General features: G+C 65.6%; 1 protein-coding gene across 1 annotated transcript in view; it reads right to left on the reverse strand.

The window, feature by feature from the left end:
- DYSF (dysferlin) overlaps window positions 1-12,451 on the reverse strand; it is a 101,461-nt gene extending 89,010 nt beyond the window's left edge. Inside the window, 11 exon segments of the mRNA XM_086464921.1 lie at window positions 212-242; window positions 336-386; window positions 553-615; window positions 1,345-1,459; window positions 1,625-1,832; window positions 1,979-2,039; window positions 2,041-2,094; window positions 3,230-3,335; window positions 6,389-6,480; window positions 7,246-7,301; window positions 12,364-12,451. Of these exon segments, the coding sequence (XP_086321047.1) occupies window positions 212-242; window positions 336-386; window positions 553-615; window positions 1,345-1,459; window positions 1,625-1,832; window positions 1,979-2,039; window positions 2,041-2,094; window positions 3,230-3,335; window positions 6,389-6,480; window positions 7,246-7,301; window positions 12,364-12,451 (925 nt within the window).
- Window positions 12,452-12,979: the final 528 nt, after the last annotated feature.

Raw genomic sequence — 12,979 nt, forward strand, 5'->3', positions numbered from 1 at the left:
TGCCAGCAAGCCGGTGGCACGACGACTTGAAAGGCTCAAGGACGTACGTCTGGGGCAAGGGAAGAGAAATGGGTGGTGATGACGGATCACCACGGTGATGACGTGGGTGTTTCCCCTATGTTTGGCCCTAAAACAAAGGTTTCCCAAAGCAACCCCCCACCAGCCACGGGAGGTGACCCTGGCCCGGACCCCGACCGCCCGCTGGGCTCACTTGGCTCGGAGTAAACGGTCTCGACGTCCATCTGTGCAAGGAAAGGGAAAAGAGATGCCAGCGTTCAACGCCGTGGGTCAGCGTGGTGGAAAACAGGGGGGGAGAGGAGAGAGGGCGGCCTTACCCGAAACTCCCCGATCACCGAGTCCGTCCGGAAAGACCGAGAGTCCACAACCTGTGAGATGAAAATAAGGAAAAGCGGGTAAATCCAGCCCAATTCCTGCCAGGGTGGAGGACTGTTCCGCACGCCCTCGTGGGAAACGGGGGGACGTTTCCGGGGCGCTGCAGGGAGGGGGACAGGGCGACGGCCCCGAGCATCCCCCCAGTCTGCTGAAGCTCACCGTGATGAAGATGGGCGCGTCGAACAGCTCGGCCGGCGACTCGAAGACGTTGAAGAAGAAGGTCTGCAGGGAAAAGGGGTGAGGGTGCGAGGTGGAGGTTCTGTGCCAGCCTCCCCCCCCAGGGCACGTTCGCCCCTCCCAGCCCCTCCCGTGCCCCCAACTCTGCAGGCTGGAGCCTCTTCCCTCCTGTTCGGTGGGACCCCCACCACGTTAACAGCAACAGCCTCCCGAGGGGGCTGCGCTGGGTGGCTTCGGTGCGCCCCGATGAGCAACACCCTCCGGTTTGCTCTTGCCAGGGCGGGTTTGCAAAGGCACATCCAGAGCATCTCTCCCTGGGGGTCTCCAAATAAAGCACAGGGGACAGGTTGAAGCAGGCTTTGGGGACATCCCAAAAGGCAGGCTTGAAGGTTCCCCTGCGGGGACAGGGCTGGGGACGAGTCACCTGCGTCCGTCCGAGCCTACCCCGCAGCACGCCCGGCTGCGTTGCCCATCCCTGCCCAGGACACGCACCAGGATGCTACGGTGCTCTGGGACTCCTGGACACCTGAGTCACTCGGGAAGGTGACCAAGAGCCCTGCGTGAAGGATGGGGATGCTGGACCTGCCAAAAGGGCTCCCTGCCGCTGTCTGAGCTTCTCCCCCATCGCAGTCCCCGTCGCCACACCCCAGCCTCTGCGCTGCACTGGGGTTTCGTCACTAGGGACCCCAACCCATAACACTCCAGAGCCTTTCCTGGTGCCCCCAGCACCCGACGCAGCACACGGAGCAGAGAGCCTCCCCCCACCCTCCTCACCTCATCAAAGAAGGGGCTGTTGCCTTTGCGGATCCTCGTCCTCTTGGTCTGCCCGGCGGCCGTCACCTTCACCACGGGCCTGATGTTGACCCCGGGGAGCTGCGGCCCTCGATGCCTCGACCCTCACCCTGATCTGGGATGGGAGGGAGGACAGGACAGGAGTTCACCAGGGTCAGTCCTACCCCGGGATGGGCACCTCTCAGGTGACCACACAGACCCCCCTAGGGAGAGGCTGGGGGGCCTTGGGGAGGTGGGTGCAAGGAGAGCGGCTCGTCCCCACCAGCCTGGTCTCACCTGGAAGTCCTGCGGCTTGTTGGATAGAGGCTTTTTGGGTGAGCTCCTCCTCCTCTTCACCCCCTGGCCGTGGTGCACGGGGGGCTTGTGGGGCAGCGAGGGGGCCTCGGACCCCGGCGGCCCCGAGGAGGAGGAGGGCTCTGCCTCATCCCCCGTTGCCACCTGATCCTCTGTCTCCTCCTCTCTGGCCGTCTCTGCGCGGGGTGAGAAAGGAGATGGAGGATACAGGCAACGTGGGACCGGGCGTTGTGGGATCAGAGGGAGGGGTCTGGCTGGGAAAAACGCGATGCTACCGGGGGACACGTCCCCCCCGGCGCTACACGTGAAGGTTGCTGGTTACCGGCGGCCGTGTCGGGCTCAGCAGCAGCCGGTGCTGGCTCAGGGGGGGCCGAAGGGGGGAAACAGGGGGACAGCTCCTGGTGGGGGGATGTAGGACACTTGCAGGATGAGGAAAGCCTGGAAAAAAGGACATAATCATCATACAGGCAGCCAGAAACGCTTTCCCAGAGGCCACCCCGTCTGCCCAGGCGTGGGGGATGCAGCCATAAAAATCAGGAGCAACTCGGCAAAGGGCAGGGAGAGGTCTCCCAGGACCCACGTGGGGGCACCACGGGCATGCGGGGGTCCCAGCGGGGTGACCACCAGGTCCCCATCCCACTAGATGGCAGCCCCAGGCTGGGCTGGGCTGGGGCCAGGCTCTGCATCTGCTGGGGAGGGAGTGGGAGAGAGGGAGATGCGGAGGCAGAGCCGGGGAGCGGCTGGGGGAGAGGGGAGCTGCGGAAAAGGAGGTTTAATGGGGGGTGAGAGGTGCTCCCAGTGCTCCCAGTGTTCCCCACAGAGCCCGCCGGCCACCCAGCAGGGGCACCCCTGTCCCAGGGGGCACACGGGCTACAGCCCCTGCCAACATCTGCCCTGCAAAGAGGTTTGACCCGTCTGCTACTGGGTTGTCCCCAGCAAAGCACCGGGGTGTCCCCAGCAAAGCTCTCCCCAGGCTCCAAGGCGAGGAGGAGAGGGGGACACCGGGATGGGAGGAGGTGACTCCCCCCGCACGGCCCAGGAGGTCCCATGTGAGCCCGGACCGAGCGGCTTCCTGCTGCCCCCCTGCCCCGGCCACCGGGTTTGCTTGTTGGAAACAGCCCAGGATGGGACAACTGGTCCCAAACTGGGAGCTGCAACTGGTAGGGACATTGCTCAGACTGGTCTCCAACTGGGAGCTGCAACTGGTAGGGGAGTTGCTTAAATTAGTCTCCAACTGGGAGCTGCAACTGGTAGGGACAGTGCTCAGACTGGTCTCAAATTGGGAGCTGCATCTGGCAGGTACGTTGCTCACACTGGTTTCAAACTGGGAGCTCCATCTGGCAGGGATGTTGCTCACACTGGTGTCCAACTGGGAGCTGCAACTGGTAGGGACAGTGCTCAGACTGCTCTCAAAACTGGGAGCTGCAACTATGTACAGACGTGTCTCAAACTGGTCTCAAACTGGGAGCTGCAACTCATAGGGATGTTTCTTATACCGGTGTCCAAATGGGAGCTGCAACTGGCAGGGAACATTGCTCAAACTGGTCTCACTGGTCCCCACGCAGCGACTCACCCCGGTGCTCTGCTTCTTGGTGTCCAGCAAGGGGAGGTTGTAGGAGGCCGCCAGGCTGGGGGAGGAGAGGACATCTCGCAGGGGCACTCGGGCTTCTCCCAAAAACCTGGGGGTGAAGAGCAAGGAGGGGGGGGGGGGGGGGTCAGCAGGGGAAGGGGCCAAGGAGCCGCGGCTGGTGCAAACCCGGGCCCCAGCGACCGCCCCGGAGGGCAGGGCTGGGGCAGGGGCCACCTCCCCGCGTCCCCGACGGGCAGCCCAGTCCCAGCCCAGGGGAGGCACCCGGGGTGAGCATCTCTGGGGACTTTGTCCCCTTTTTATCAAGGAAAAGCACCCAGAAGTCACGCCGGGGAGCCAGGAGCCATAAACCGAAGCGCTGATGGATTTTTCCTTTGCTGACGGAGAAAACAGAGACACGAGGGGTTGGGGGTTTTGCTGGAGGCGGGTGAGACCAGAGCCGGCAGCCGAGGCTGGTTGTGTGCCACCGTCACCCGGGAGGATTTCAAACCACCATGAAACTGGTTTTCCCCTATTCAGCCCTTCCCTGGTGCCCGGCTTCTGGTTAACCCTTCCTGCGCCATGCCACCTCCCACCCCGGCCAGCAGCACCAGTTGCCCCACGGAGCAGGGCTGGCTGGGGAGGGGGTCCAGTGCTGCTGCCCAACTTCTCCGCAGCCACCCAGAGGCAGGAAAGCCCTCAAACCCCATCGGCGCGGTGAGGTCACGGAGCAGACCCTCCTGGAAGATGTGTCGAAACACGTGGAAGGCAGGGAGGTGACTAGAGACAACCAACGTGCCTCCACCAGGGGCAAAGTGGGCCTGGCTGAGCTGGTGGCCTTCCACGATGGAGTGACTGCATCAGCGGACGAGGGACGAGCGGTGGTCTGTCATCTAGCTGGACTTCCCTAAGGCCTTTGGTGCAGTCGTGGAGGACATTGATCACTCTAAATTGGAGACATACGGGTTGGACGGATGGACTGTCAGGTGGATAAGGACTTGGCTGGGTGGTCATGTCCAAAGAGTTACAGTCAACGGCTCGACGGCCAAGCAGAAACCAGAAACGAGTGGCGTTCCTCAAGGGTCCGTGCTGGGACCAACACTATTTAATATCATCATCGTTGACACGGACAGGGGGACTGAGGGTGCCCTCGGCATCTGTGCAGGTGACACGAAGCTGAGGGGTGAAGGTGATTCACCCGAGGGAAGGGGTGTCGTCCAAAGGGACCTGGACAAGGTTGAGAAGCGGGCCTGTGGGAACCTCCTGAGGTTCGGCAAGGCCAAGGGCAAGGTCCTGCCCGTGGGTCGGGGCAATCCCCAGCACAGACACAAGCTGGGTGATGAGGGGATGGAGAGCAGCCCTGGGGAGAAGGACTTGGGGGCGTTGGTGGATGAGGAGCTCACCGTGACCCGGCAAGGGGCGCTCACAGCCCCGAAGGCCAACGGCATCCTGGGCTGCACCCAGAGCAGCGTGGGCAGCAGGGCGAGGGAGGGGATTCTGCCCCTCTGCTCCGCTCTGGTGAGACCCCCCTGCAGGGCTGCGTCCAGCTCTGGGGGCACCAGCACAGGACAGACACGGAGCTGCTCGAGCGGGGCCAGAGGAGGCCACGAAGATGCTGAGGGGCTGGAGCAGCTCCCTGTGAGGACAGGCTGAGAGAGTCGGGGGTGTTCAGCCTGGAGAGGAGAAGGCTCCAGGGAGACCTTAGAGCGGCTTCCAGCGCTGAAAGGGGCTGCAGGAGAGGTGGGGAGGGACTCTGGATCAGGGGGTGGTGACAGGACGAGGGGTGACGGTTTCACACTGCAAGAGGGGAGATTGAGATGAGATCTTGGGAAGAAATTCTTCCCTGGGAGGGCGGTGAGGCCCTGGCCCAGGCTGCCCAGAGCAGCTGGGGCTGCCCCCTCCCTGGCAGGGCTCAAGGCCAGGCTGGATGGGGCTGGGAGCGACCTGCTCTGGTGGGAGGTGTCCCTGCCCAGGGCAGGGGGTGGGACTGGGTGGTCTTTGAGGTCCCTTCCGAATCACACACCAAAGTGCTGTGATTCTGCGATTTCAGACAGCAACAGCAGCCGAGCCAGGGAGTTAATTGCCTGTCCCTGCTAATTGCCCCATTGGCTCCCTGCAGCGGACGGGCAGGTTGGTATTTTCTCCCGAGAGAAGAAGCGAAAATCCACCGTCACCTTCGTGATGGAGAGGGGACCACACGTGAGAGCGTCACCGTCCCCACGGGTCGCAGCGAAGCGGCTGCTCCCACACAGACAGACGAAATCCCCGGCGCCGGGAGCCAGGACCCTTCTCCCACCCTCCTCCTCCTCTATTTATAGAGACACACGACGCCACCGAGCTGGACCAGACCCCATTTCCACCTCCCTTGGCCTCCAGCCCAAGAGCAAATCCAGCATCGGCTCCAGCTCTGGAGACGGGATCCTTCACGCCAGGGCCGCCCTCCCCGTCCCAGCCGGAGCACGGCGGCGGGTTCCCACCCTCGGCTGCCCAAAAATAAATTACTTCCTCTGTTTTTTTTCCCCTGGGCGAGCAGCGATCCCGCCCAAAGGCGCCCCACGTGCAGGCGTGGGTTGCCAGGGGGTGGCCGAGCTGGGTGTCCCGGGGCTGGAGGTGGCACCGCCGTCCGCTCTCGCCCTCCTTCCTACCGCTGCGAGGAGGGAGACCCCGACCCCACGGGGAAACCGCCACTGCCCCCGGAGCGAGGGGCACCAGGAGCTGCCGTGAGGAAGGAAGCCGTTTGTCCGGCAAGCGCCGCCCTTCCCAGCTCCGCCGGCGAAGGGTGTGCGGGAAAAGGAGCTTGGCCGCCGCCTCACACCTCCCGGGCCAAGCGCCCATCACCGGAGCCTCGCGGCGCCGACGCCGCTCCCGGGGGCGGCGACGGGCACAAGGGTCCCTTGTGTGCTCCCAGCCCTCAAACGCTGGGTTTTCTCCCCAAAGCAGCCCAGAAATGCGGCTCTCGCCTCCCACCAGCCGCCCTCCGCTGCCAAGGGCAGCCGGCACCGGGGAGCAGCGCCCGGAACCCCGGGGAGAGCCCGAATCCCCTCGCCGCCCACCCCAGCCCCCTCGTGCAAAGCCTCGGGCGGGCACACGCGCGTGCAAGGGCCGTGCCGGCGGTGGGAGCGGGGCGGGGGGGGGGTCGCACCCGGCACCCGGAGCTTCTCCCACCTGTTTCTCCCCACGGTCTCATGGTCTTTCACGACGACGGTGAGCTCGGCACCCGGGTCCAGGGGAGCTCCCTTCAGGTCCCACTCGAAGCCCTGGAGGGGGGAGGAGAGAGGAGCCCGGGTCAGCGCCCGGCCGGGGCTGCGATGCTCACACCGGCATCGATCGGCTCCGGCGCCACCGGAGGGTCTCGGAGGTGGAGAACCGAAACGCCAGACCCTCCTCCCCCGACCCTCATCCCCATCACAGCGCCGGCAGCACAAACCTCAGCGCCGCGCGTGCCCCGAGCAGAATTTCCCGTCAAACCCAGAGCAGAAAAACATGCCCCGGACAAAGGATCCCTCGTCACGGATTAAAAGTGGAGGAGAAAACAATGGGAGCCGGCCCGCGGCGGTGCTGCACCAGGACGGTGCTCGCTCACCCACCAAAACCCTTTTTCTTTTCATTTTGACTCATGAAGGCACAGGTCAGGGTTAGAAGGAAGAAGGTGCTGGAACAAAATATCCTCCCCTGGGCCAGGCTGATGAGTAAAACACACTTGTTTTCCCCTCGAGCTGCAATGTGTTTAAACAGCGCCTTTTAACGTGCGTGCTCAGCCCCGATAAGATCTCGATGGAAGGGGAAGAGGCCGGAGCGAAGGGCCCTGCGGAGCCCGTCCCGCTCCTCCGCTGCAGGATTTGGGATACGAAGCTGCTCCTGATGGGGTACGGCCCCAAACCCTCCACAGGGTGGCAACCCCGGGGCATCTCTGGGCCCCCCACAAGCCCTTTGGGCTTGGGGCGTCTTGCTGGGCTTGCACCCAGGTCCCAGGGCACCCTCCGTGCCCGGGCTGTCCCCCGCGGGGACGGGGACAGGCTCACCTCGTTCCATACGGGGTTCACGTTGTTCTTGATGACTTTAGTCCTCTTCTTCACGCCTGCAGGGAGCGACACACACGGGTCAGACTGGATTCCCCACCGAACCGTGGGAAAAGACCCCAAAATTCCGTTGCCCGCTTCCAGCCCCAGCCCTGCCACGAGCCTTGCTGGAAAACCCCGGGCAAGTCACCTCGATGTGTCGTGCCTCAGTTTCCCCACGAGCGGGTCAGAAAGGAGGCTCCCAAAGGCTGCTGGGTGGGTTTTGGGGCTCAAGGTGCCGTGGAGGAGCCAGGCATCCTCCTCGTGAACCTCGGTACAGCCCCAGACGGGACCCAGAGCCAGTGATCGGATGGTTGGACACGGAATGGGGGGGGTTGGCCCACTGACACCCCCAATAGATGCGGATGGGGATGCTGTCACCCAGCTCTGGGACTGCAGCCGTCCCAGGGAGCGGAGACGGACGGCTGCAGCTAAAAGGAGCCCAAAGCCAACGTCCCCGGGAGCCCCGGTGCCGGGGGGGGGGGGTCCAGCCCTGCCGGAGGAGCCCCCGACGCACCCCAAAACCGCGACCCTCAGGACACACCGGCAACTGGCCGAAGGCTCGCCGGGCCCCGAGGGGCTGCGTCACGGGAGGGCCCGGGGGAAGAGGAAAAGGAAGAGCCGAACAATAGCGGTGACTCAAACCCCGGGGGACACCGGCCGGGCGCCCCGCGGGCGTGTGTGGGTACCCCGGCCTGCGGCACGGCACGGGGGGCTGGGGGCAGCCAAGCCGCTCGCTCCAAATATTCTTGTTTGGTGGGTTGGTTTTTTTTTTTTATTTCAGCATCACTAAATGAATCTTTTTTCCTGTTTCAGCTTGGAAAGAGTCTTTCCCCAGCCCCAGGCCGAAGCAGCCGGGAGGCAGAGCCGCCCTCGCCCCGACACGGCACCTCTGGGCAGCGTCACCGAGCCCGAGAGATGCCAAACGCCCTCGATCCCATGGCACGTCCTCCTGCTCCCGCCTCATCTTCACGGGACGCAGAGCCCTGGAATTCCCCCCCACGCTCTCGGGGTGGGGATTTGGCCACCAAGAGCCACTTCCCCCCGCGGAGGGAGCCCACCCTGGGCCGGCAGCACCCAGCACCCACCGCGGGGTGAAGGCACGAGGGATCCCGGAGCTGGGTGGGTAGGGGCTGGCAGCAGCATCGTGTCATCCCCCCCCCGACAACCCACCCCACGCAGCACAGGAAAGGCTGGGTCAGAAGCCACTCATCCCTTTCCTTATTTTTTTTTTTTTTTTCTAAAAATGGACATTTTTCCACCGCCAGGAAACGGCGGCCAAAAAAAAAAAAAAAAAAGAAAAACCCCAAGAAGGGCGACAACCTCCAGCGAGCGCTTTCGAGGTGCAAAGGCAGCGCTCCCTTCCCGGGACCTCCAGCCTCCCACGGCCGTGGGACAACCCCCTCGATAAGGGGTCGTTTGTATCCGTCTCCTATCGGTCATTAAAAGACCTTAATTAACGAGAGCGAAGCGCAAAAGCCCCCGAGAGCACCCAAGGGTGCGGCACGCCGCGGCAGCGCCGGGGTCTTGCTCTTCGCCACCGCCTCACCCCACCGCTTTTCGATGCTGGGTGCCAAATGGCCATCCCCCAAGTGTGCGCGTGTGTCCCCCAAGCGCGTGTGTCCCCCTTCGAGGCGACGGGATTTCTCCCTGTCCCCCAAAAAGCCCAGAGGCAGAGCGCTAAAACCCCCCAGGCCACCCCAGGGAGCCTCGGACACGCGCGTGAGCGTCGGCGCCGGGATGGATCGGAGGGTGGGGATGGAGGGGGGCTACGGTGTATTTGGTAGTGGGGTGCAGCGGGGATGGGGGGGGGGATTTTGCAAGGATTTAGGATGAGGATGGAGCTTAGCAAAGCCCGGCTTCTGCGGGGCGCCCGGCCAGGACGTACGTCCTGGCCGGGCGCCCCGCAGAAGCCGGGCTTTGCTAGAGTGGGCTTCAAAAACAAACGAGAGCCCTAATCCTCCCCGCCCCCAACCCAGATTTGGGGTCCCCCCTCACCTCGGAAAGTCAGGCTGGCCACCGGGTCGCTTTGTTTGTCGCCTTTCTCCAAGTTGGGGAGGTGGCTGGCTCGTTGGAGCAAGCAACGCAGCATGGCCGGGCGATGGAGCGGGGGCCAGTGAGGCCAAACTGGGCTCGGCCCCAAGGGCAGGATCTGGCCTTCCCCATCACCGCCTCCAGCGTCCCGGCCCTCCCCGGAGGATGGAGGAGGTGCCCGGGCGGTGACAAAGAGCTCCTCGGCGCGGTCGCTCCGGAGGTTGCAAGACCCGGGATGCTGCGAGCCACGGGGGCTACCGAAGATCCAGGGATGCTGCGAGCCCCGGGGGTGGTCAATTAAATCCCCGGGATGCGGGGATGCTGCGAACCCCGGGGCTGGCGAGTAGATTAACGACACCCGGGGATGCGGCAGGCTCCGAGGATGCCCGAGCACCGGGATCCGGGGATGCTGCAAGCAGCAGGATGGTAAATAAATCCCCGGGATGCAAAGATGCTGCAAGTCCCCGGAGATGGTAAATAAATCACCGGGACTGGGGGATGCTGCGAACCCCAAGGGTGGTAAATAAATCCCCGGGATTCGGGGATGCTGCAGGCAGCAGGGATGCTCAAGCACCGGGACCAGGGGATGCTGCGAACCCCAAGGGTGGTAAATAAATCCCCGGGATTCGGGGATGCTGCAGGCAGCAGGGATGCTCAAGCACCGGGACCAGGGGATGCTGCGAACCCCAAGGGTGGTAAATAAATCCCCGGGATTCGGGGATGCTGCAGGCAGCAGGGATGCTCAAGCACCGGGACCGGGGGATGCTGCGAACCCCAAGGGTGGTAAATAAATCCCCGGGATCCAGGAATGCTGCAGGCACAGAGGATGCTCAAGCACCAGGACCGGGGGATGCTGCGAGGCCCAAGAATGGTAAATAAATCACCGGGACGGGGGGTTGCGGTGAATCCTGAGGATGGTAAATAAATGACCAGGATCCAGGGATGCTGCAGGCACCGAGGATGGTAAATAAATCACTGGGACTGGGGGGATGCTGCGAACCCCGAGGATGGTAAGTAAATCACCGGGATTCGGGGATGCTGCAGGCACCAGGGATGCTGCAGGCACGGAGGATGCTCAAGAGCTGAGACCGGGGGATGCTGCGAACCCCAAGAATGATAAATAAATGACCAGAATCCAGGGATGCTGCAAACCCCGAGGATGGTAAATAGATCACTGGGCTCCAGGGATGCTGTGAGCTGCGGGATGGTAAATAAATCACCAAGACCTGGGGACGCTGCGAGCCCCAAGGGTGCAAGAGCACGGGGACCTGGGGGTGCTGCGAGTTCGGGGTGAGCGAGCAGCTGCCCCCAGGGGTGCTGTGAGCCTCGGGGGTGCTGAGCAGCAGAGCCCAGGGGTGAAACACCCGGGGATGCCGGAGCAGCGGGACACGGGAGATGCCACACGCCTGGTGACGCTGGCGCACCAGCACCCCAGGGTGCTCCCAGGCAGCACTGGGGAGGCCACAGCACTGGGGACAGGTCAGCACGGGGAGGAGGGGGTGTCCCGCTGCCGGGGCGGGGGGCTCCGAGCCCCCCACAGCACCAGAACTGGGCTCTCACCACAAACCTGCCCCTGGGGCGGCCAGCGCCCGCTCCGAGCCCCCCGCACCCCTGGGCCCAAGTGTCACCAGTGGCTGGGGGGGGGGCGACATTCCTGCTGCCACCACCTTCCCTGTCCCCCCAGAGCAGAGGTGGGGGCCATCCCCTTGTCACAGCCCCGGCGAGGATGAGGGCGACCGGGAGGGAAGAAGCTGCTCAGGCCCAGCTGAGGGGCTCCACGGCCACAGCCATGCCCGGTGACAGCGGGACAGGGACCCCGGTGCCACGGTCCCGCCCCCCCCAGCCGCAGAGCCAGACCCGACACGAGGCCCCTTTCCTCCTGCTCATCGCATCCCGCCCAACGAACCCCAAAAAGCTGCTTTTTCAGCCCAAGGATGCCCGGAGCGTGGCCAACAAGCCACGACACGTCACACGCTGCGTCATTTCTCCTGGGGGGGGGGGGGGGGGGGTAGGATTTGGCACCCAGGCTGGCACTGGAGGGGGGTCGGGAGGGTCACACAGGGGACTGGGGACACACGGGGGGCCCAGTACAGCCCCGCCCCCCCCCGCCCAGCCCCGGGGCTGTTGGGGGGCAGGCAGCGGGGCGGGGGGGGGGGGGGGGGATTGTGGGTGTCCAGCAGGTCCCCAACACTGCACCCGTGGGACGTGGGTCCTCGGGGGGGGGCACAGGGAAGGGAGGTGGCATTCCGGCCCCTGGTGCCGGGACCCCCCCGCGACGGCCGTGTCCCCCCCCCAGGGGCGGAGCAGAGGCCAGAAATAGCCCCGGCTGCCGCTGCTGCTGTCACCGCTCAGCTATGTCCCCCCCGGCCACCCCCCCGCCACAGCTGTGGCCTTGTACCCCCCCAAATAAGGAGGGACCCCTCCGGGGGGGGACACAGACGGACAGGGGGGGTCCCCAGGCATCCACTCCCTGGGGGGGGGGGGGGGGGGGGGCGGTAAAGAGGGGAGGGGGGACGGGGACGGTACCCCCGGGGGGAGGGGGGGGGCTGCGTGGGCAATGCACGCTGGGGGGGGGACACCCCGGGGGATGGATGGGCGGGGGGTGGGAGGTGTCAGACTCCCCCCCCCCCCAAAGCTTTCAGCACCCTCCCTGCCGCCGAGACAGATCCCTGTGAGACCCCCCCCGGGGTGCAACACACCCCCCCCCCCCCCCGAGTGCAAACCCCCCCCTGGGTGCAGACACACCCCCCCCCCCCCCCCATCTCCGGGTGCAACCCCCACCCGCTCCGAAGGGCAAAATTCCACACCCCCTCCCTGTGCAATCCCCCCGGGGGGGCAAAATCCCCCCCTGCCCAGGTGCAACAACCCCCCCGGGGTGCAAACCCCCCCCTCCCCATCTCCGGTTGCAACCCCCCACCCACCCCAGGGGGCAAAATCCCTTCCCCTTTTCCCGGTGCAAACCCCCCGGGGGGGGGCAAATTCCCACCCTCCCCGGGTGCAACACCCCCCCCCCCTCCCCCGGTGAAACACCCCCCCGCCCCCCCGCACCTCCGAAGCCGGCGGAGCAATACGCGTCGCTGATGTCCGCGTCGGTCGTGCGGACATTTTCCGCGCGGAGGACGAAGACGCGGAGCATCGCCCCGGCCCGGCCCCGCCGCCTCCCGCCGCCCCTCTGCACCCCCCCGCTACCCGCCGCCCCCCCCCCCCCCCCCCCGGTACCCGCCTCTCTTAAAGGGGAACGATCGCCGCTGGCCGCCGCCCCGGGGCTGGATGCGCAGAGACACCCCCCCACCCCCCCCCCCCGGGGGGCGGTTGCGAAGCCCCAGGAGGATGAGGGCGGGGGGGGGGGGGGGGGGGAGGGGGCTGGGGGGGTGGCACAACCCCCCCTGCAGCAAAAGCTGGGGAGTGGCCCCCCCACACCCCCCCCCCCCCCGGGACCCCAAAAAAGGGGCGGGCGCCCCCCCAGCCACGCGCTGCTCTTTGCTGCCTCCCCGCGGGTGGGGGCTGCTGCAGCGCTGAGACACACCCCCCCCACACACCCCCCTCCCCGCCCCCCAGGACCCCCCCCCCCCCCCCCCAAACGCGGTTTGGCCCGTGGTGGGGGCAGCCCCAGCCCTGGGTGAAGCCGCAGCCCCTCACCGTGACGCCAGGGCCAGGCCTAGGG

This window comes from Leptosomus discolor, chromosome 4 (genome assembly GCF_034619465.1).
Source record: "Leptosomus discolor isolate bLepDis1 chromosome 4, bLepDis1.hap2, whole genome shotgun sequence".
NCBI lineage: Eukaryota > Metazoa > Chordata > Aves > Leptosomiformes > Leptosomidae > Leptosomus > Leptosomus discolor.